Source organism: Lytechinus variegatus, chromosome 2, assembly GCF_018143015.1.
Source record: "Lytechinus variegatus isolate NC3 chromosome 2, Lvar_3.0, whole genome shotgun sequence".
Lineage (NCBI taxonomy): Eukaryota > Metazoa > Echinodermata > Echinoidea > Temnopleuroida > Toxopneustidae > Lytechinus > Lytechinus variegatus.
The window spans coordinates 70,709,258-70,733,996 of record NC_054741.1 but is presented as its reverse complement, the minus strand read 5'-3'; the positions used below and the strand labels follow the sequence as shown (position 1 = coordinate 70,733,996).

The 24,739-nt window shown below is 33.3% G+C and overlaps 1 protein-coding gene across 1 annotated transcript in view; it reads right to left on the bottom strand.

The window, feature by feature from the left end:
• Positions 1 to 24,739, bottom strand: part of LOC121408872 — a 120,577-nt gene that overhangs the window by 37,650 nt on the left and 58,188 nt on the right. The window contains exons 49-87 of the mRNA XM_041600560.1: positions 24,330 to 24,449; positions 23,781 to 23,900; positions 23,207 to 23,326; positions 22,217 to 22,336; positions 21,336 to 21,455; positions 20,692 to 20,811; positions 19,931 to 20,050; positions 19,635 to 19,748; positions 19,270 to 19,383; positions 18,718 to 18,837; positions 18,418 to 18,531; positions 18,003 to 18,113; positions 17,463 to 17,582; positions 17,097 to 17,210; positions 16,543 to 16,662; positions 14,674 to 14,793; positions 14,195 to 14,314; positions 13,621 to 13,740; positions 12,712 to 12,831; positions 12,107 to 12,226; positions 11,628 to 11,747; positions 11,057 to 11,176; positions 10,147 to 10,266; positions 9,634 to 9,753; positions 9,146 to 9,265; positions 8,650 to 8,769; positions 7,772 to 7,891; positions 7,346 to 7,465; positions 5,726 to 5,839; positions 4,618 to 4,731; positions 4,160 to 4,279; positions 3,864 to 3,977; positions 3,366 to 3,479; positions 2,805 to 2,924; positions 2,517 to 2,630; positions 1,994 to 2,113; positions 1,385 to 1,498; positions 819 to 938; positions 204 to 323 (exon numbers count right to left, since the gene is read on the bottom strand). Of these exons, the coding sequence (XP_041456494.1) occupies positions 204 to 323; positions 819 to 938; positions 1,385 to 1,498; positions 1,994 to 2,113; positions 2,517 to 2,630; positions 2,805 to 2,924; positions 3,366 to 3,479; positions 3,864 to 3,977; positions 4,160 to 4,279; positions 4,618 to 4,731; positions 5,726 to 5,839; positions 7,346 to 7,465; positions 7,772 to 7,891; positions 8,650 to 8,769; positions 9,146 to 9,265; positions 9,634 to 9,753; positions 10,147 to 10,266; positions 11,057 to 11,176; positions 11,628 to 11,747; positions 12,107 to 12,226; positions 12,712 to 12,831; positions 13,621 to 13,740; positions 14,195 to 14,314; positions 14,674 to 14,793; positions 16,543 to 16,662; positions 17,097 to 17,210; positions 17,463 to 17,582; positions 18,003 to 18,113; positions 18,418 to 18,531; positions 18,718 to 18,837; positions 19,270 to 19,383; positions 19,635 to 19,748; positions 19,931 to 20,050; positions 20,692 to 20,811; positions 21,336 to 21,455; positions 22,217 to 22,336; positions 23,207 to 23,326; positions 23,781 to 23,900; positions 24,330 to 24,449 (4,611 nt within the window). The remainder of the gene's footprint in view (positions 1 to 203; positions 324 to 818; positions 939 to 1,384; positions 1,499 to 1,993; positions 2,114 to 2,516; positions 2,631 to 2,804; positions 2,925 to 3,365; positions 3,480 to 3,863; positions 3,978 to 4,159; positions 4,280 to 4,617; positions 4,732 to 5,725; positions 5,840 to 7,345; positions 7,466 to 7,771; positions 7,892 to 8,649; positions 8,770 to 9,145; positions 9,266 to 9,633; positions 9,754 to 10,146; positions 10,267 to 11,056; positions 11,177 to 11,627; positions 11,748 to 12,106; positions 12,227 to 12,711; positions 12,832 to 13,620; positions 13,741 to 14,194; positions 14,315 to 14,673; positions 14,794 to 16,542; positions 16,663 to 17,096; positions 17,211 to 17,462; positions 17,583 to 18,002; positions 18,114 to 18,417; positions 18,532 to 18,717; positions 18,838 to 19,269; positions 19,384 to 19,634; positions 19,749 to 19,930; positions 20,051 to 20,691; positions 20,812 to 21,335; positions 21,456 to 22,216; positions 22,337 to 23,206; positions 23,327 to 23,780; positions 23,901 to 24,329; positions 24,450 to 24,739) is intronic.

The window sequence follows — 24,739 nt, the reverse complement described above, 5'->3', positions numbered from 1 at the left end:
TCTTTAATGCTGGCCGTACTGGCTTTGCAACGATAATTACTTCTTGTATTGTGTCTGGGGTTATTCTCCAGTCATTCACACCAAGAAATGCTTTTTCATATTATCTTTAAAGATTAAGACAGAAATTCTATTTTTTTTTTTCAATATAATCAATGTGACATGTGAGTTAAAGGAGGAACGGTGTTCTGTTTATTTCTAAGTACCTCTTGCTTGACAAATATCTCCTGTAAAACCATCTGGACAGGAACAATTGTAGCCAAAGTCTTCCAGATATTCAGAGCAAGTTCCACCATTCAGACAAGGAGATGATGAACAAGCTAGCACTACAGGAAATGATTTGATTAGTAATGAAGTGTTAGCAGAAAACATATGAGCAAATATGTACTAAATTGATCAGATAAAAAAGCAAATCAAGAAATTTTCAGTTACGAACTAGATTGTATAAAACAAATAAGGTGTTATGCTCGCGGGAGATTTTCAACAGAATGTTATTGTGTGATTGACACAGATAGACAATGAAAAAATGGAACAAAATTGCAATTGAATTATTGGAAACAAAACATGTATTTAGTATGTTCTACATTCTACACGTATTCAATATGATCTACATTCAACATCCATCATGACAGGAACAACATTTTAGCCAAAGCCTTCTAATAGATAAATAATAAAAATAAAAATCACACACACACTATTATACTATTCAACTGTGTACAAAATGTTTCTTTTGCTTTTTTCTTTAAAAAAATGAGTATGAAGGAAATATGGATTTCACACCATGATGAATAAACAAGAAACAATTTGATTACATGAAGTACCTTTATGTTGACATATGTCTCCTGTATACCCATCGAGACAAGAACAATTGTAGCCGATTCCATATGGAATTTCTGAGCAGTTTCCGCCATTAAGACAAGGCTCTGAACGACATGCAAATACTGATTGGGAAAAGGATTTACAATCAGTTATCATCATTTAGAAAATATTAGATACAAGTTAACAACGTTCCTGTTCTAGAGAGATATTCCGAAATGAACAGGTCATTTAACCAATGACAAAGTTGCTAACGTTGTACTAAAATCACTCATCCAAGGAATAATAAACTGCATTAAGTATAGGGACATGAAAAATGCTCTGGTTGTCAATTCGGTCAAAGAATCAATTCTGAGTTGGTGGAAATGGTAATGATATACTAATCAAGATATCTTAAATTTATAAAGTAGAAATTAATCATAAAGTATCATGGGAAATGCTAAAGAATTCAAGGATGTGCATACCTTGCGGAAAAAAAGAGGAGTTTGGCAATTCAAAGATAACTACTTGATAAAATTGTAAATTAAATTGTGTAGAAAAAATAGAAAAGTGTGACAGGAACCTTTTGTACCTTGCGTTTCACAAAATGTTCCATTAAATCCTTCTGGACATGTACAATTAAATCCAAACTCAGATTCAGAACACAATCCACCATTCAAACAGGGCGATGAGTCACAGGCAGAAACTGAGTAGCAGATTGAGAGAAATACATTTCCAGACAAACACCATTCAATCATTTGGAAAAGAATTTTAATGAGAAAATGAGATGAAAAATTCAATAATATACAAAATTTATTGAGAGGGTGATTGGTGGATATTAGACCAGACCCCCCCCCCCCCAAAAAAAAGTCAACAATCCTAAATGTTTAAAAGTACATTTCGAAGCTTAGATTAAAAAAAATAATCCAAAAGTATGAAAGAAGTGACAGAGGGATAAATATAGCGTATTTGATTTTGAATCTATACATGAATGGTTTTTAATTGATGTTAAAAATGGAGTTTTGTTTGAATTGTTAAAACAATCTTTTGGGATTGAAGTAAAATCAAAGTGTAGGTTTAGTTTGTGTCTCCGGTCTTTGCAAAGATTTTACGAATCAAAATTGTAAAATCATGAACATTAAAGATAGGATTTGAGAAACTAAAAATAATTTGCTATTTCAACTTCATTTAATGCCAATACCTTTTGTTTGACAAGATGACCCATTGTAACCTTCAGGACAAATGCAATATACATCAAACCCTGAAACAGTCTCAAGACAATATCCTCCATTTTGACAAGGATTTGAGTCACATGGAGAAACTGGAAGTAAATCGACAGGAAGAGTTAATGGAGATGAAGAGAAAGAGAGTTAAACAGAATATTCATAGAGCTGGAAACCTGAAGTATAGGCTTGGAAAATGTTTTAAAATGAAAGGAAAAAGAAAATGTTTCAACATCATCAAACAAATTGACCAAAATTATAACTATACATAATGCCAAATAGCTTGGTGTAAGTTCTCGAAAAGCAAAACTGGAAGTATAGACTTGGCGGAAAAAAAAATGAAAAAATAGAAATTGAATACTTCAAAATTATGAACAAATTTTTACTATAATGATAACTATAATTCAAGATAACTTGGAAGTTCTAGAAAAGCAGGTATGGGAGAGTTGTAAACGGGGTATAGTGCATATTGTGCTTAAAGCATTTAAATGATTGTTATACCTCTTGTTTCACAGAAAGTTCCATTAAATCCTTCCGGACATGTGCAATTAAATCCAAACTCAGATACATAGCACAGTCCACCATTAAAACAAGGCGAAGATTCGCAAGCAGGAACTGAGGTAGAGAAAAGGAAAATATACGTTTTTCAGAAATGATATTGCATTCAAAATCACATTCAGAACACCTTTCTACTTAAATAAAGCATTCAGGACACTTAATTTTATATGAAGATATGATTATTAACACAAACAGAGAAACAATCATGAAAAGTAGGATAGAAAATAGTACCTTTTGTTTCACAAGATGAACCATTGTAACCTTCAGGACAGATGCAATAAACATCAAACCCTGAAACAGCCTCAAGACAATATCCACCATTTTGACAAGGATTTGAGTTACAGGGAGAAACTGGGAGAAAATCGACAGGAAGAGTTAAAGGAGATGCAGAGAAAGAGAGTTAAAGAGAATCACACATATTTTTGCTTTTCCGAAGAGAAGTAGGAAAGTAAGAATATCAAAGATTTGGAAATGAAACTAGTAGGCCTACCACATTTCGTACATTCCAAATAATCCACTGCATACAAAAAAAATTAATTTATCCAGAATTTTTCAAAGAGTTCGAAATTGTGCAATTTACGTATCCATTAAAAAATGAAAGATTTACTTAGGTTCACTTTCAGCGAAGTAAATAAAAGAGCACGATACGAATAAAAAGGTATTCTAGTATTTGTATTATTACACATACCAAAGGGAAGTTTTAAAAACCAAGAAGATTAAAATAGAACTTAATGTGATATTGTATGACTATTTGAACAATGTCTGTGTATCATTTTGGAGAGAGCAATATACCTTGAGTTTCACAAAACGTTCCATTGAATCCTTGGGGACATGTGCAATTGAATCCAAATTCAGACTCATAACACAATCCACCATTCAAACATGTAGAAGAATTGCAACCCAGAACTATGTTAGAAGTGAAGAGAATAGGGAATAGATTCAAACAAAATAAAATGCGGTATGTAAACAAAAACGGGAATAAACATATAAGAATATTCATAGAGCTGGAAACCTGAAGTATAGGCTTGGAAAATGTTTTCAAACGAAAAGAAAAAGAAAATGTTTCAACATCATCAAACAAATTGACCAAAATTATAACTATACATAATGTCAAATAGCTTGGTGTAAGTTCTCGAAAAGCAAAACTGGAAACCTGAAGTATAGGCTTGGCGAATAAATCCCATAGCTATAATTCAAGATAACTTGGAAGTTCTAGAAAAGCAGGTATGGGAGAGTTGTAAACGGGGTATAGTGCATGTTGTGCTTAAAGCATTTAAATGATTGTTATACCTCTTGTTTCACAGAAAGTTCCATTAAATCCTTCCGGACATGTGCAATTAAATCCAAACTCAGATTCATAGCACAGCCCACCATTAAAACAAGGCGAAGATTCGCAAGCAGGAACTGAGGTGGAGAAAAGGAAAATATACGGTTTTCAGAAATGGTATTGCTTTCAAAATCACATTGAGAATACCTTGCTACTTAAATAAAGCATACAGGACACTTAATTTTATGAAAGGATATGAAGACATGATTATTAACACAAATAGAGAAAGAATCATGAAAAGTAGGATAGAAAATAGTACCTTTTGTTTCACAAGATGAACCATTGTAACCTTCAGGACAGATGCAATAAACATCAAACCCTGAAGCAGCCTCCAGACAATATCCACCATTTTGACAAGGATTTGAGTCACAGGGAGACACTACGAGTAGCAGAGGGCAAAGAAGAAAATACATATTTCAGACAAAGAAAATAAGAAAGGCTGATATTCTAAAAAGGGGGATTCTTCTACAGAGTGTGACAGTGGCAGAAAAATCTTGATCGTAAAAAATAAATGTTTTTATAAAAAAAGATGTGTGGTTAATTTCTCAAATGCTCGTAAATGTAATTGAGATGTGTAACCCTATCTGATACCACGCAGTGCGTTAACCCCAAAAGTAAGGATAGCGCAAGAACAAAAAGGTATTCGTATTTTTAGCAAATTGAAACTTAATAGTCATCAGTTCAACTAAAATAATTTCAATGTATAATGCAAGTTACCTTGAGTTTCACAAAAAGTTCCATTAAATCCATCGGGACATGTGCAATTAAATCCATACTCGGATTCATAACACAGTCCACCATTGAGACACGGAGATGAACTGCATACAGGAACTAGGATCAAGAAAATAAATCATTATAACTGAATTTGTCCTCTTCCAATGAATTATAGCCATATTTATATTTTCCCAAATTGTTACAGGCCTATACTGGCCTTATACAAGCATGGACCTATTACAATAGGTCCATGATACAAGCCACCGATATTGTAAAGATAATTCCATTTAGAATAGTATCGAAGATACAATAAATACAGTTTGGGTAGTAGACCCTCACCATATACATTAGAATACTCGAGCCCAACTGTAGGCAAAAAAAGTACACCATCTGGACAAACCATAGTCGACGAAGAATGGCTATACGTTGAGGCAATAAATATATACTAGATAGTACATATATATATATATATATATATATATCTATCTATTCATGAAGGAAGAATCACTTTTAAAATATAGCTTGTTTGACATATGAGATGACTTTCTAGAAAGGTGCTTTAAAAATAATATAAGAGGGGATGGGAAAGTTAATGAAAGATTAAGATGTCAAAATAAAAAAATAGCATATAAAAATCATATAATCAATTCTCAAATGTAATAAAGCCCTTTTCTAAATACCGGGAACATCCAAGGGAACACCGAAGGAATACACACAAAAAGTCCAATTACAATATAGATAATATGTTTAATAGTAGACATGGGTTACAATCATTCAAAAGAATAGTAATTGGTGTTTACAGAAAAAAAATATTTATCAATCCATTGGTTAAGAAAAAAATCAAAGGGAATCATAAGTTACGTACATTAGTTCTTTGCATGAATTTTATACCAAACTAATTGTGTAAAGGTTTTATTAAAGAATTATTCTTCTGAATATACAATATCTGCCTAACTGCCTGTTGATTTGTGTTTAGAGATATCCCTTTGGAAAAACAATGCCCGGAATATAGTATATAGCCTGGAAATACATATAGCTGACTTAAACAATACGAAATAATGCTAGTTTTTCATTAAATGATAACCAAACTCCCGTCCAAAATGCAATCTACCTTTTGCTTCACAAAGTGTTCCGTTAAATCCTTGGGGACATGTGCAATTGAATCCAAACTCAGATTCATAACACAGCCCACCGTTAGAACAAGGTGACGAGTCACAAACAGGAACTGCACAGGGATAAAGAGGGGGGAAATGGCACCTCAGAGAAAATTAAACGAAAATCACAAGATACTATAAAGAAAGTGACTTCAGATATGCCTAACTACATTCATATATCAATTCAAAAAATTGTTATGCAGATTTAAACCTATATTCATATTATCCAAAGTACACGTTTCTTCAACTGATACAAGAATTTAGGTGTTGGTTATTTCAGAGTCGGGCAACTGGGTACATGGACATGATGAATGTATAAGCAATCTACATTTTCTTCCACAAAACGTTAAATCCCTCTAGACATGTGCAATTGAATCCAAGCTCAGATTCATAACACAGCCCACCATTGAGACACAGATCAGATGAGCAAGAAAGAACTGAAGTGAAAGAAGGATCACACGGGTTATAAAACATTGATCATCAGAAAGCACAATATAGGCCGATACACACCAATGTCTACGAACTGTAACATTACAACATCAAGATAAATAGCTAAATCACTCAAGATACAAGTGCATTACACAAGAATGGGCTGAGATAATACGACCTGTGACCAAACTAAACATTTGCCTCTGTATCAGTGGATAATATGCAACAGAGGATATGACGTCATAATGGCATTATTTATTTTTTTTATGGGATAGTTTGTTAATCTCGATGAAGTTGATAGGGACTTATTCCATGGACCATTGTAAGGGATTGATTTCATTCAATTTGGCATGTTGTGGCTTTGAAGGATACCTTTTTTTAGGGGGGGAATTGTTAAGGATTCACCATTCAGACTTATGTTCAAATAGTATACAAACAGAATCAAAAGAATGTTAAAGGATTGCCCTTAGGATATGATAAAAATATTCATATCAGCTAAAATTAATTTCATGGATATTAAGTTCCAATTAAATGAAAGTAAAACAGAGTTATTGATTATTAGTTCTAATTCACTGTTTTAACAGAATTAGTTATTGGCACTTTCACACTCATCCGAACTCTCTCATTCTTTTTTTCTTAAGCGCCTCGGAATATAATGTTTCCAGATAGATGGCGCTATATAAATGCCTATTATTATTATTATTTAAAATATGCAAAATGTTTATTTTACTATGAAAGCGTGAAAGAAAAAAATATGACGGATCCTTCTGTAGGATTAGACAGCTGAAGAATATTACTTAAGATAAATTTACAAAAAAGACAATTCAACCACACTTGTCAATTTCTCCATGTATCAGTTAAGAACGATGTACATAATGGCAATCGTATTGACTGTAAACTGACCGAAATATTTCCCAAAAGAAAGACCACCTACAGCCTTAAATTTAAACACGATGACTAAGTGTATCCTTTAAGGGTTATGATAATAATGGGAGAGAGACAAGGCAAGTTTCGAATATGTAGAAAAAATATTATTCTGTTGAAGAGTTTAGAATAACTATGTGGAAATAAACTACTGACCAACACACCGATACGGCTAAAAAGACAAGGATAGTATATAAAAGTTATATTATTTCCAATTCATATACCTCTACTTTCACAATTTTCTCCAGTAAATCCATTTACACAAGAACATGCGTAATGAGAACCGTTCACAGATTCAGAGCAAGCCCCTCCATTTAGACATGGTGATGATGAACATGCTGTAACTAAAAAGAATTGTGTTATAAATTGATTAGATTGTTAGAAATAAAGACTACAGAATTGTGAAATGAATACAAAGTCTTGTCATAAAAAATACAGCATTACCAGCTACACACTAGCAATGATCCGATGACAGTGATTGAAGGTGGGCAAGACAAAATAATAAAAAAAATCTGTATTTTAAACGGCAGCCGTTGACTTTAGCCATCTGTCTTTGAGGTTTGGTATCACTTATGCATGGTTTGTGGTTATGAGGAATTTGACAATTACTTCTACAATCAATCCTCGGAAAATAAAGTACACAGACTTACTGTTTTCACAGTGTTGCCCTGTAAAGTTTGTTGGGCATCTGCAAAAGTAGGTGTTGCTGTTTCCTTGAAGTTCAAAACATTCACCACCATTAAGACAAGGACTTGGACTACACTGACTCACTACGGGAAGGAAAAACCCAAAACTAATCAGCAATGACAATGGGAAATTAAGATGATGCTCTGAACGTAGTAAACTGTACACTAAATTAGGATACCATATAGTTTGACACAACTTCCACAGGACAGAAACCAAAGATTAAAAAACAAACACCAAGAAATTCTGATTTCTGTTTTCGTAAAATCATAAATGAGGAAGTATTAAAGGAAAAGAAGATACATCTTTCAAGAATATGGATTACAAACTTAACCAATATAATCGGTTTTCATGAATTTACATAGAAGGAAAAAAATCTGTGAAAAAAAATATATAATTGGAGATAATAACTGATATAAGAGAGAGAGAGAAAGGGAAAGGGGTATCTTGTTAATTAATGAGGCAGCCAATGAAATTAAAAGCAGGAACACAAAAGATGGACAAAAAACTGATATGAATTCAAATGAATAAAAAACACACAACTTCTAACAAATTTATTATCTGATCCACTAAACTATCTTCAATAACATCATAAATGACAGTCCTAATTGTAGAAATGAAAGCAGGACAGGTAACATTCATAATTGTTCATGAATATCAATTATTTATATATGTCACATACCACTTCTTTGGGTTGAAAATATTAATAATCTCAAATAAATGGCCACACAGAAGAGCACCAACGTCCATGAATGAATGTCTGTTAATACCAAATGATGAGATGATGATAACCAAACACCAGATACATCGGAAATAATACATTGATACAATACAGGTGTAATACCTCTACTTTCACAATTTTCTCCGGTGAATCCATTTACACAAGAACATGTGTATTGAGTACCATTTGTTGAATCAGAGCATATGCCTCCATTTAGACACGGTGATGATGAACATTCTGTCACTAGAATAAATGGGGGTATTACAAAGTTATACGAAAGATTTGAAGCTCGTAGAGTAGTTTAAAAAAAATCTACAGCTTTTGCATTATCAGTCATCCCTGATTCTTTCAGCACCCGTTTATTAAGTCTACATCATTACAATGCAACGGTAATATATGCATATTTATTTCTATTTATTGTATTTTTTTATTACTTTGGGGATGGGGCGAGTCGGAAAATTTTGACTAATGAAAACTGGAACATCTAGCTCAAATTGTATATTCAAGGCCAAAATTAATGCACAGTTACTCCCCGAACTGCTTCTTATATATTTTTTCAAGAATAAATCAACCAGCATTTTTGTAGAACAGAAATTCTTTCTCCACCTTTCAGACTTACTGTTTTCACAGTGTTGTCCTGTGAAGTTTTTAGGGCACTGACAGAAGTATGTATTGCCGCTTTCTTGAAGCTGGAAACATTCTCCACCGTTGAGGCAAGGGTTGGGCTCACATAAACTCACTTCAGGGAAAGGACAAACAAATAATTCGATAAGAACAAAAAACACAGAATAAAAAAACTAAAACGAAATGAAGAGTTTGACAACCAGACAGCAATAAAAAGCACACAGAATCGTAAAAAAAAAAACAAAGATGCAAAAATAACGGAAAGAGGTGTTGAAAACTTTCACAACAGCTACAGGATATTACTCCAATGCTTAAAGCTGATATAAACATATCTAATCAGCAGTATTATTATGTTAGTATATTCAGAATACTTGCAATACATTGATATATTAATTCAATATACTCTTAATATATTTAGAATATATTGATAATTATGCTTTTATGCCCATATACATAAACCGCCTTTTTATTATTCATATGTACCTCTACTTTCGCAATTTTCTCCAGTAAATCCATTTACACACGAACATGTGTACTGAGAACCGTTCACAGAATCAGAACAAACCCCTCCATTCTGGCATGGTGATGATGAACATGATGTCACTAGAAAATAATGTCAATATCATACTTAACTTATCACAAAGAACTTTCAGAAAGTAATCATAAAATTCGGAGGGAAATCGTGAAACAATTTAGAAATAGCATTGAAAGAAGTCAACATTATTAGATGGGGATATTGAAATACCATACAACTCCTAAAATTAGGGATGTACAATAAAATGAAACCTAGAGGAAGGGAAATATTCATCTTCGTTGGTATCGTCCAATACAATTTATAATGATCTATGTGCAGAAGAACATTTTGATAAATTGTAAAATTGCCATTTTTATAACTAAATGCCTGAAGTTGGAATTGAATGTTCAATCCAGATGGTCAATGCATTTTATTTAGTTCAGATATAGTTTATTGGCACATAATTCACATTTCAGACTTACTGTTTTCACAGTGTTGTCCTGTAAAGTTTGTAGGGCATCGACAAAAGTAGATGTTGCTGTTTCCTTGAAGTTCAAAACATTCACCACCATTAAGACAAGGACTTGGACTACATAGACTCACTACGGGAAGGAAAAACCCAAAACTAATCAGCAATGATAATGAGAAATTGTGATGATGCTTTGATCGTAGTAAACTGGACACCAAATTAGGATACACAACTTCCACAAGACAGAAGATTAATGAAATGAAATGAAATAATAAACAAACACCAAGAAATTCAGATTTCTGTTTTTCGTAAAATCATAAATGAGGAAGTATTAAAGGAAAAGAAGGTACATCTCCCAAGAATATGACAGACAGATTGGATCACAAACTTAACCAATGTAATTTGGGTTTCATAAATTTACATAGACAGAAGGAAAAAAAATCAATGAAAGACTAAAACAAATCGAGATGGTATGACAGGTAAACAGAAAAATAGGAAAGGGGTATTTTGTTAATCAACAAAACAGACATTGAAGGTACAAAAAAAGGAATAGCAGGAACACGATAGATGGACCAAAAAGAAACCGGTATGAACTCAAATGAATAAAAAAAAACATTTCTAGCAAATTTATTATCTGATCCACAAAACGATCTTCAGTAACATCATACATGACAGTCATAACTGTAGAAGTGAAAGCAGGACAGGTGATATTCTAAACATATTCATAATTATCAATCATTTACATATGTCACAAACCACCTCTTTGGGTTACAAATATTAATAATCTCAAATAAATGGCCACACAGAAGAGCACCAACGTCCATGAATGAATGTCTGTTAATACCACATGATGAGATGATGATAACCAAACACCGGATACATCCAGAAATACTACATTGATACAATATTTAACATGTGAATACCTCTACTTTCACAATTTTCTCCGGTGAATCCATTTACACAAGAACATGTGTATTGAGTACCATTTGTTGAATCAGAGCATATGCCTCCATTTAGACACGGTGATGATGAACATGCTGTCACTAGAATAAATGGGAGTATTACACAATTAGAGGAGAGATTTGAAGCTCATAGAAAGTAAAGAAAACCCTACAGCTTTTGCATTATCAGTCATCCCTAATTCTTTCAGCAGCAGTTGATTAATTCTACATCATTACAATGCACCGGTAAAATATATATATACATATATATTTTGTTTGGGGGTGCGAGTCGGTCAATTTTGACAAATGAAAACTGGTTCATTTAGCTCAAATGGTATATTCAAGGCCAAAATTGATGCACAATTGCTTCCAGAGCTGCTCCTTATAAATATATTTTCAAGAGTAAATCAACCAGCATTTTTGTAGAACAAAGTTTTCTTTCTCCACCTTTCAGACTTAATGTTTTCACCCTGCTCCTTACATACATTTACTAGAATAAATCAACCAGAATCATTGTAGACCATGAAATTCTTTCTCCACCTTTCAGACTTACTGTTTTCACAGTGTTGTCCTGTGAAGTTTTTAGGGCACTGACAGAAGTATGTATTGCCGCTTTCTTGAAGCTGGAAACATTCTCCACCGTTGAGGCAAGGGTTGGGCTCACATAAACTCACTTCAGGGAAAGGACAAACAAATAATTCGATAAGAACAAAAAACACAGAATAAAAAAGAAAAATGAAGAGTTTGAGACAACCAAACAGCAATAAAAAGCACACAGAATCGTAAAAAAATAAAGATGCAAAAATAACGGATAGAGGTGTTGAAAACTTTCACAACAGCTACAGGATATTACTCCAATGCTAAAAGCTGATATAAACATATCTAATCAGCAGTATTATTTTGTTAGTATATTCAGAATACTTGCAATACATTCATATATTAATTCAATATACTCTTAATATATTTAGAATATATTGATAATTATGCTTTTATGCCCATATACAGAAACCAATTTCTTTCATTCATATGTACCTCTACTTTCACAATTTTCTCCAGTAAATCCATTTACACAAGAACATGTGTACTGAGAACCGTTCACAGAATCAGAACAAACCCCTCCATTCTGGCATGGTGATGATGAACATGATGTCACTAGAAAAAAAATGTCAGTATTATAATGAAAAGGAATGTTAAAGACAGTAATTCAGAAAAATAAAAATGAATAGAAATTACACTCATTTGCTACTCTGATACTATTAGTAGTACTAGATCAATTTATCACACAGAACTTTCAGAAAGTAACCATAAAATTCGGAGGGAAATCGTGAAACAAGTTAGAAATAGAATTGAAAAAAGTCAGCATTATTAAATGGGGATTTTGAAATACCACACAACTCCTAGACTTAGGGATGTACAATAAAATGAAACCTAGAGGAAGGGAAATATTTATCTTCGTTGGTACCTTCCAATACAATTTATAATGATCTATGTGCAGAAGAGCATTTTGATGAATTTTAAAATTGCCATTTTGATAACTTAATGCCTGAAGTTGGAACTGAATGTACAATCCGATGGACAATGCATTTTAGTTAGTTCAGATATAGTTTATCGGCACATAATTCACATTTTAGACTTACTGTTTTCACAGTGTTGTCCTGTGAAGTTTTCAGAGCATCGGCAAAAGTAGGTGTTGCTGTTTCCTTGAAGTTCAAAACATTCACCACCATTAAGACAAGGACTTGGACTACATAGACTCACTACGGGAAGGATAAACCCGAAACTAATCAGCAATGATAATGGGAAATTAAGATGATGCTTTGATCGTAGTAAACTGTACATCAAATTAGGATAACATATCGTTTGACACAACTTCCACAAGACAGAAACCAAAGATTAAAAAAAAAACACCAAGAAATTCAGATTTCTGTTTTTGTAAAATCATAAATGAGGATCAAGTATTAAAGGAAAAGAAATTACATCTTACAAGAATATGACAGACAGATTGGATCACAAACTTATCCAATATGATTTGGGTCTCATAAATTGACATAGAAAGAATGAAAAAAAATCAATGAAAATTCATAAAAGAAATTGATATGAAAATAATGACTAGTATTAAAAGGAAAATAGAAAGGGGTATTTTGTTAACTATCAAGACAGTCATTGAAGGTACACCAAAAATAAATAGCAGGAATAAGAGAGATGGAACAAAAAGAAACCGTTATGAATTCAAATGAATAAAAAAACGAAATTTTTAACAAACTTATTACCTGATCCACTAAATTTATCTGCAATAACATCATAAATGACATTCATAATTGTAGAAGTGAAAAAAGGACAGGTAATATTCTAAACATGATCATTTACATATGTCACAAACCACCTCTTTGGGTTACAAATATTAATCATATCAAATAAATGGCCACACAGAAGAGCACCAACGTCCATGAATGAATGTCTGTTAATACCATGATGAGATGATGATAACCAAACACCGGATAAATCCAGAAATACTACATTGATACAATATTTAACATGTGCAATACCTCTACTTTCACAATTTTCTCCGGTGAATCCATTTACACAAGAACATGTGTATTGAGAACCATTTGTTGAATCAGAGCATATGCCTCCATTTAGACACGGTGATGATGAACATGCTGTCACTAGAATAAATGGGAGTATTACACAGTTAGAGGAGAGATTTGAAGCTCATATGAAAGTTAAGAAAACCCTGCAGCTTTTGCATTATCAGTCATCCCTCATTCTTTCAGCAGCAGTTGATTAATTCTACATCATTACAATGCACCGGTAAAATATATATATATATATATATTTTGTTTAGGGGTGCGAGTCGGTCAATTTTGACAAATGAAAACTGGTTCATTTAGCTCAAATGGTATATTCAAGGCCAAAATTGATGCACAATTGCTTCCCGAGCTGCTCCTTACATGTATATACATTTTCAAGAGTAAATCAACCGCATTTTTGTAGAACACAGTTTTCTTTCTCCACCTTTCAGACTTAATGTTTTCACCCTGCTCCTTACATACATTTACTAGAATAAATCAACCAGAATCATTGTAGACCATAAATTCTTTCTCCACCTTTCAGACTTACTGTTTTCACAGTGTTGTCCTGTGAAGTTTTTAGGGCACTGACAGAAGTATGTATTGCCGCTTTCTTGAAGCTGGAAACATTCTCCACCGTTGAAGCAAGGGTTGGGCTCACATAAACTCACTTCAGGGAAAGGACAAACAAATAATTCGATAAGAACAAAAACCACAGAATAAAAAAGAAAAATGAAGAGTTTGAGACAACCAAACAGCAATAAAAAGCACACAGAATCGTAAAAAAATAAAGATGCAAAAATAACGGATAGAGGTGTTGAAAACTTTCACAACAGCTACAGGATATTACTCCAATGCTAAAAGCTGATATAAACATATCTAATCAGCAGTATTATTTTGTTAGTATATTCAGAATACTTGCAATACATTCATATATTAATTCAATATACTCTTAATATATTTAGAATATATTGATAATTATGCTTTTATGCCCATATACAGAAACCACTTTTTTTTATTCATATGTACCTCTACTTTCACAATTTTCTCCAGTAAATCCATTTACACAAGAACATGTGTACTGAGAACCGTTCACAGAATCAGAACAAACCCCTCCATTCTGGCATGGTGATGATGAACATGATGTCACTAGAAAATAATGTCAGTATTATAATGAAAAGGAATGTTAAAAGACAGTAATTCAGAAAAATAAAAATGAATAGAAATTACACTCATTTGCTACTCTGATACTATTAGTAGTACTAGATCAATTTATCACACAGAACTTTCAGAAAGTAACCATAAAATTCGGAGGGAAATCGTGAAACAAGTTAGAAATAGAATTGAAAAAAGTCAGCATTATTAAATGGGGATTTTGAAATACCACACAACTCCTAGACTTAGGGATGTACAATAAAATGAAACCTAGAGGAAGGGAAATATTTATCTTCGTTGGTACCTTCCAATACAATTTATAATGATCTATGTGCAGAAGAGCATTTTGATGAATTTTAAAATTGCCATTTTGATAACTTAATGCCTGAAGTTGGAACTGAATGTACAATCCGATGGACAATGCATTTTAGTTAGTTCAGATATAGTTTATCGGCACATAATTCACATTTTAGACTTACTGTTTTCACAGTGTTGTCCTGTGAAGTTTTCAGAGCATCGGCAAAAGTAGGTGTTGCTGTTTCCTTGAAGTTCAAAACATTCACCACCATTAAGACAAGGACTTGGACTACATAGACTCACTACGGGAAGGATAAACCCGAAACTAATCAGCAATGATAATGGGAAATTAAGATGATGCTTTGATCGTAGTAAACTGTACATCAAATTAGGATACCATATCGTTTGACACAACTTCCACAAGACAGAAACCAAAGATTAAAAAAAAACACCAAGAAATTCAGATTTCTGTTTTTGTAAAATCATAAATGAGGATCAAGTATTAAAGGAAAAGAAATTACATCTTACAAGAATATGACAGACAGATTGGATCACAAACTTATCCAATATGATTTGGGTCTCATAAATTGACATAGAAAGAATGAAAAAAAATCAATGAAAATTCATAAAAGAAATTGATATGAAAATAATGACTAGTATTAAAAGGAAAATAGAAAGGGGTATTTTGTTAACTATCAAGAAAGTCATTGAAGGTACACCAAAAATAAATAGCAGGAATAAGAGAGATGGAACAAAAAGAAACCGTTATGAATTCAAATCATTACAATATACCGGTAATATATATATATATATATATTACCGGTATATTGTAATGATGCAGAGTTAATCAAATGCTGCTAAAAGAAGATGACTGATAATGCAAAAGCTGCATTAAAAAAGCTGATGTTCATGAAATTGGGGGATATTTGAAGATCAAAATTCTAACTAAGTGAGGGGTTTTATTTTTCTTCTAGGATTCAAACGGTTTGTTTCTTACCAAGAAATCTTTCTAAAAAAATAGGTATAGTTCAGATTAAAAAAAATACACTTACACATGAAGAAAGTACATTATTAAGCTGTATTGAGTTTTAAATCTCTTTAACACAGTTCATATTCTAGACGTTACATTATATAAAAAGAAATCTTCGATATTGAACAAAGAAAGTTTAGGGGGAGATTGTAATATCAGGGAAAGAAAAATGACCTGTTTGCTCTGCTCAGTCAGAAATATCATAGTCTGATCCCATCGACATTTCCTTCGCAATTGATTGTGATAAGTCACCCTCGCATCTTTGTCCCATTTTACAGAAAAACCTTTATGTACTCATTTATTTTCTTGCCCACTACTCACACTACAGTTTGTGTTTAAATATCGCAAGTCACTTGGATAGTATTTGCGGTATGTGGACCTGAAGTTTACAATGAAATGTTTATTACTAGACTTACTGCTTTCACAGTGTTGTCCTGTGTAGTTTTCAGGGCACCGACAACGGTATGTATTGCTGCTTCCCTGAAGCTGGAAACATTCTCCACCATTTAGACATGGATTTGGATCACACAGACTCACTACCCGGGAAGGCAAAAAGCAAAAGTCAGCTAATTATGAGACATTGTCAAACCGAAAATCCACTTGACATAAAAGATGAAAAATGAATGAACGTGGTGATTATTCCTTTAAATTACAGGTTCTGCACTTGGGGGTTAAGTTGGGTTTAAATTTGATATTCTTTTCAATGGGTATGTTGGTTAAAGTAATGCTATTACTAAGCTGTTCAAAGTATTCAAACAGATCAATAAACTATCATTACGTCTGAACACTAGATCAATTTGAAATTTAATTTGCGACCAGTGATTACTTATATTTGTAAAGATACATTGCTTGCACTTAGGTCTTAGGATGAGATGATAAAGATAAGAACTTTGAAATTAAGTAATATGGAACGGAAAACAGCCTTGACCAAGTGAGTAACATCCATAATATGATTCAACAAGCAAAGTACCTTGAAATTCGCAAAACGTTCCATTAAATCCATTGGGACATGTGCAATTAAATCCAAATTCAGATTCATAACACAGTCCACCATTCAAACAGGGCGAAGGGTCGCAGGCAGGAACTGGAACAGGAAACAAAAGGAAAGAAGTCAAAAGATAGAATACACTTTTTCAACATAAAGACAGTATTGACTCACTGAAAGACCCAAGTGACCAGTTTAAGATAAATACACCATGATGACAGATTATATCATCCTTTTATTATTATTCCTTCCTATATCTATAGCCCAAGAGATATTTGATGAAGTTATACATCAACCAATTAGTCAGTTTTACAAGTTCTATGGGTGACATTTCGACGATATTAAGAATACCTTTTGTTTCACAAGATGACCCATTGTAACCTTCAGGACAAATGCAATATACATCAAACCCTGAAGCAGCCTCAAGACAATATCCACCATTTTGACAAGGATTTGAGTCACAGGGAGAAACTGGAAGAAAATTGATCGAAAACTGATCGAGATGCCGAGACTGAGAGAGTTAGACAGAATCATATGCAGTATGTTTCTATCTTTAGACAAGAGAAGAAAACGATTATAAGAAATTTGAATATCAATGTTAGTAAGCCTACCACATTTTTCCCATTTACAAAATGACCCACTGTGTATCAAATTTGTTCAAGAATATTAATAATATGTTAAGGTACACTTTCTTGAAATGAAACTTACAAGAAGCATTTAATTTTATATTTTCTAAATCGATTAATTTCCATAGTAAAAGAGAGCACAATACACAGACAAGTAATTTAGTATACACATATATCAAAGGGAAGTCTCAAACACTTTAAAGATTCCAAAAAAACTGATGTGAAGTTGTATGACTATTTAATCAATTTGGAGAGAGCAATGTACCTTGAGTTTCACAGAACGTTCCATTGAATCCTTGGGGACATGTGCAATTGAATCCAAATTCGGATTCATAACACAATCCACCATTCAAACATGAAGAATTGCAACCGAGAACTAGGTTAGAAGTGAAAAGAACAAGGACATTCAACCAAAATAAATGCAGTGGAATACGTAACCAAAAACTGGAATAGAGGTGAGAATAAATAACCATGAGAAGAATAGAAGCACTTTAGTATAGGCTTGAAAATTATTTTTAAAAGGAAAAGAAATGTTTCTACATCGTAAAACCAAATTGATAAAATGGTAATTACAATCCCAAATAACTAGTCGGAAGTCCTAAAAATGCAAGTATAGATAGAGTGGAAGGTTTCAACGGGGTATATTGAATGTTGTTCTTAATGATTTCAAAAAATTATACCTCTTGTTTCACAGAGCGTTCCATTAAATCCTTGGGGACATGTGCAATTAAATCCAAACTCAGATTCATAACACAGTCCACCATTAAAACAAGGCGTAGAGTCGCAAGCAGGAACTGAGGTGGAGAAAGAAAAATAATATAATTTCTTTCGGAAATGATATTGCTTTAATAAATCACATTGAAAATACCTTGCTACTTAAATAAAGCATACAGGACAATTAATTTTATGAAAGGATATGAAGATATGATTATTAACACAAATATAGAAAGAATCATGAAAAGTAGGATAGAAAATAGTACCTTTTGTTTCACAAGATGAACCATTGTAACCTTCAGGACAGATGCAATAAACATCAAACCCTGAAACAGCCTCAAGACAATATCCACCATTTTGACAAGGATTTGGGTAACAAGGAGAAACTGGAAGAAAAATTATGAAATAATTGATCGTGATGCCAAGACAGGGAGATTTAAAAAGAATCATCTATGTTTCCAGTTTTAGAAGAAAAAGTTAGTAATACAGGAAATTTGAATATCAACACGTTAGTAGGCCTACCACTTTTTTCACATCTACAAAATAACCCGCTGTGTATCAAATTTGTTAAAAAATCTAGAATCTTTAATTTGTTTTGGCACATTTTTATCAAATTAAAACTTTAAAGAAGCATTTAATTCTATCTTTTCTAAATCAATTAGTTTCAATAGTAAAAAAAAGAGAGCATGTTAAACAAAAGAGCATTTTAGTATTTGTATCATCAAATATACTATTAATAAGTCTCATACACTTTGAAGATGTGAAATTGTATGACAATTCGAACTATGTTATGTATTGATTTGGAGAGAGCAATGTACCTTGAATTTCACAAAACGTTCCATTGAATCCTTGGGGACATGTGCAATTGAATCCAAATTCAGATTCATAACACAATCCACCATTCAAACATGAAGAAGAGTTGCAACCAAGAACTATGTTAGAAGTGAAAAGAACAAGAAGATCAACCAAAATAAACTGCAGAAACTGGAACAGAGATAATGGGCTTGAAAAAAAAATTAAAAAAAGAAAGAAATAGTGTTTCCAAATTGTAAAACCAATTGATATAATGGTAACTACAATCCCAAATAACTAGTTGGAAGTTCTAGAAAAGCAAGTATAGAGTGAAAGGTTTCAACGGGGTATACTGAATGATGTTCTTGAAGATATTAAATGATAATTATACCTCTTGTTTCACAGAGCGTTCCATTAAATCCTTCCGGACATGTGCAATTAAATCCAAACTCAGATTCATAGCACAGTCCACCATTAAAACAAGGCGTAGAGTCGCAAGCAGGAACTGAGGTGGAGAAAAGGAAAATAATACAATTTCTTTCAGAAATTATATTGCTTTAATAAATCACAATCAAAACCCCCTTCTAATTAAATACAGCCAACATTAGGACATATTAATTTATGAAAAGATATGGTTATGGACACAAATAGAGCAAGAATCAAGAAAAGTGGGATAGAGTATAGTACCTTTTGTTTCACAAGATGAACCATTGTAACCTTCAGGACAGATGCAATAAACATCAAACCCTGAAGCAGCCTCAAGACAATATCCACCATTTTGACAAGGATTTGGGTCGCAAGGAGTCACTGATAGCAAAGGATGGAAAGGAAGTTAAGAGAGAGGGAAAGAGGTTAGGCACATAAGAATGAAAATATTTCTCATACCATAGTTTGGTATTCTGAAGACTTGTTATTTTTGTTGGCTTTGTATAGTTTTGTTAAGCAAGAGGGACATATTTTGCGAAATTTAGTAAGAAGATAATTGCTCAACAGTTGTTTTCAACATGAAAGAGCTACACAAACTACAGGCATAAGTAATAAGCAAGGAGAGATTTGGTTATATACCTTGCATATTATCTGCTGGTGCATGCAAGCAACACATATTGAAGAGGTGTGAGGGAACAATGTTTAACGAAACAGAGAAACAAATTTACAAACAAAACGCTCCGCTATTTCAAGTGAACTGAAAATAAATTAATGGATACAAAGGTACAAGAAGACATGCTAAAGAAATATGAGCTTTGACTGTTTGACATAAAAAGAGACGAGAGACAATACAAAATACAGGTACAAATATGCCTTCTTCTGGTAAGACAGGCTTGCGCCTAGTCTGGTCAGAACCTAGTCCGACACATTAATAGTGCGTGCGCGGAGATGTATGCATATGAGCAGCACGCGTGCGAGCAAACGCAAAGCCCTTCGAGTATTGTCACCGTTAACCGGTTTACCTCTCGTTTCACAGTTGGATCCTGTATAACCAGTGGGACACAGGCAAAAATATCCAAAGCCACTTTCAACTTCGAAGCAGGTTCCCTCGTTGAGGCATGGAGTAGATGTACAGGACAGGACTGTATTTAAATAAAAATGTAATATGTTTGATAATAAAAACAGTGAAACCTCCCCCCACTTTTAATTATTTATTTGAATCAGTCTCCAAAGTTCTCTACTATCCCCCAACAGAGCAGATTCATAAAGCTATCATTTGGATATTAATTAAATGGCTAATGAACAAAACTTTTGCAAATTAGAAAAAAAGGTGAATATATGTGAAAAAATTTACATTCATACTCAACAAATTCCTTCAAGGAAATTGATAAAAAAATTATTTATGTTTATGAAATATATAGTCCAAGACTCCAAGTGCTATTTCTGGGACCTACATGATTTTGATCTTCTGTTTCTAGTTCATTAGAAACGCTTGTAGATTGTGAAATATCATCATGGCTTGAGAAATCCATGGCAAAAAGAGATGTACAAAAAGGTTGATAATATTGTGCAATTGATCAATCTTTTAAACAGTGATGTGTTTGTTTGAAATATCGGAAATTTAACATAAAATCAAATAAATAAAAACTGACAGACTAAAACTTACGCTGTGTTTGGCAGTTGGTTCCTGTATATCCTGTAGGACATGCGCATGTGTATCCAAAACCAACTGGTAGCTCAGAACAAACTCCACCATTCTCACATGGATTAGAAGTACAGGAAAAAACTGGCAATGAAATAAAATACATGGAATTTTAAAAATAATGTAAGGGCAGATCCACTACAAAACAATCATTTATGTGTGACAAAGTGCTTGTTGACAGTTATAACTTGATATGGCACTTAATGAATTGCTCACAATTCCAATGGCCTGAGATAATATTCAGTAGGTCCTTTAGCATAATTGTTTACTTTGACAATGTGTAGGATACATTTAATACAAAAAATCCAGAAGCAACAGTTTTTTTTTTATCAGATAATTTTTTTAAAGTTTCCCAAAGCTTTATAAAAAAAAGGTGCAAAAGAACATTGAACAAATACGTAGAAGACAATAAATAGAAAATACATATTTGCATGCATGACAATAATGTGATAGCGTATTCAATCGTGAGATGGTGTTGGTATTTGTGAGGGTGTGGAGACGGGTTTAGGTGTGCATAATTGTGTTTATCATAATAATTTGATCAGTAGTGAATCCACAGATCGCACCTGGATATTCACATTATGTTACAAAGTGAATGTGTGTTATATATATGCAATGCACTCATAGTTCATACCTTAGCTTTGACAGTACATACACAATACTGACATGTTTTTTTTTTTCGAAAAGTAGCAACAATTTAGACCCATTGATATGAATGTCTTTTTTATGTATCGTCTGCAGGTCCTTTATTGGTTTTAATGAAACAAATACATGACAACGTGGCCATGAAAGTATATTTGGAAATAAACACATCTTGGTACATTCATATCTTATGGAGATTATACCTTGGATTTCACAGTTGGTTCCATTGAAACCCTCAGGACACGCACAGGTGTATCCCAAATCTTGATCCAATTCAGCACATGACCCACCGTGCATGCATGGGTTTGACAGGCAGGTAAGAACTAAGGTAAGAGACAGGGAGACATGCAGGGTGAGTTTTACAGTGAAGCATGAAGAGAGAAAATGTGAAAATGGTGAAATGGATAAGCAGGAGTTACAAAACACAAACAGGGGCAACGGAACCATTTTTCCAAAACTGTGTACAAAAACGTAAAAATTACCATATGATTGTGATTTTTAGCATGGTTAGCCCCCCTTCCCCCCACTTTGAAAACCGTTCCGCGGCCCCTGACAAATATCAACAAACATGCATTTAACAAACATCATTTACATGACAAACATGTGTGAGCGTGCAGTTTGAAGATATATTATTTATGTAACATGTTATGAATTTGTTGTTTAGCGAGCATTTGAGGGGTGTAAAATATAAGAGAGAAGAAATAGACAGCTCTGATTTTATGAACCATATCTTGGTCATTGCATCAAATGATGATTGAAAATTACATAAACTCAATGACTTTCCAGCAAGAAATCAAGTTTGCTTCCTCCTAAAATTAAAACAATATGTTCAAATGGCAATTCTGTGTGAATTTTAAAAATAAACAGTAGTTTTCATACTAGAGAACCGGTGCATTACTAACCGGACTGTTAATTTGTGACAGTAACAGAAAGATTTAACAAGTGTAAAAACCACTGGAAGACTCTGGGACTTCTTGCATTTGGTGTTATTCCCTACAATCATTCTCACTTAGAATTAGTGAGACCTCTATCTCTAACTCTATTGTTCACCAAACACGTGCAGAAAAGCTGACATTAACATCACTTTAATGAATTTGGAAAGAAAATGTTTACATGAATATTCTTCATATAAAGAGTGCATTTACTGGTGATTAATTATATTGCAGTGATTTATCTATCGGAACAGCTTTTACCTTTCGTTCCACAGTCTCTGCCAGTATAAGCTGGCGGACACAGGCAAAAATACCCAGACCCAGAGATAGACTCCATGCAAGTTGCTTCGTTTAGACAGGGGTTGGATGAACAGCTTGGAACTGTTAAGAATGATATGCAGACATTCTTATATGGATTATGAAAATTAATAATGAATACAGGAGTATTATTTATAATTGCACGTTATATATATATATATATATTTAAGTGCATAAATATATATGGACAGCACTACAGGTGGGGCATGGGTTTACCATCCCCCAATATTTGAAGTAGTGAAAAAAGGGAGAAACAAGGAACAAGAGCATGAAAAGATGTCAAGGCCATTAAAAAATGATATCACTTTAGGGTCAATTCACCCCCATAATCAAAATATCTGGACATCGTTTCTGAACATGTATGTGTATTAGTGATTCTTTCAACACTGATATTTTTATCTGAGAAAAAAGTAATTTTTCACAGCGGACTGAATAAATTACAAAAGTTTGCGTGTTTTCATTATTTGACACCAACAAGCAATTCAAAACATAGCAACTGAATGGCTATAAACTCTACCTGGATCTCCGCAGTCAGGTCCGGTGAATGCTGCAGGGCAGAGACAGAAATATCCAGATCCAGAGCTTGATTCCATACAAGTTGCTCCATTTTGACAGGGGTCTGATGAACAGCTTGGAACTGTTATGAGGTGGATAAATTGTTTATATGAATTATAAAAACATTCAATGTTGAATTAAGAGTACGATTTACAATCAGACGCTAGATGTCTTAGTGTGTACTGGAAGCACTACAGTTGAAACATGGGTTGATCCCCCCCCCCCCCCCGATTTCAATTAGTGTGAGGGAGGGTAGATAAGGAAGAGAGAGTAGCATAAAAAGAATTCTAGGCCATGTAGCTCCATATAACACCTCCCATTATTCAGTTGAAAAATATCACCTTTGGGTCATTTCTTGCCACCCCTATAAAAATATCTTGACATCGTCCTTGAACCCATATGTCTATTAGTGTTTCTGTCAACACCGATATTTTTATCTGATTCCATTATTTGACACATACAGGTAATTCATAATATAGCTATTGAATAAATCAATCAGTTCAAACTCTACCTGGATCTCTGCAGTCAGGCCCGGTGTATGCTGCAGGGCACAGACAGAAATATCCTGATCCTGAGCTAGATTCCATGCAAGTTGCTCCATTTACACAAGGGTTTGATGAACAACTTGGAACTGTTATGATAATAAGGAAAGGTAACGTTTACTCATCGCATCAAATTAATATCTGGTGCTCAGTTGACATGCCAAAGCTGGGATAAAGAATTTGGAGACAAGGGTGCTATTTTAAACCACACTTTCACTATCTCAGAAAACAACGATACATAAAATCACTAAAATTATGGATTTTACTTTGCTCTGAGCATACGCTGAATACATTCTGTTATTCATGCATGTGAAAATTATGATATCTGATTTTGATGCAGTAGTAATTTCTGTGAAATTTCAAAGTAAGATATCGAATA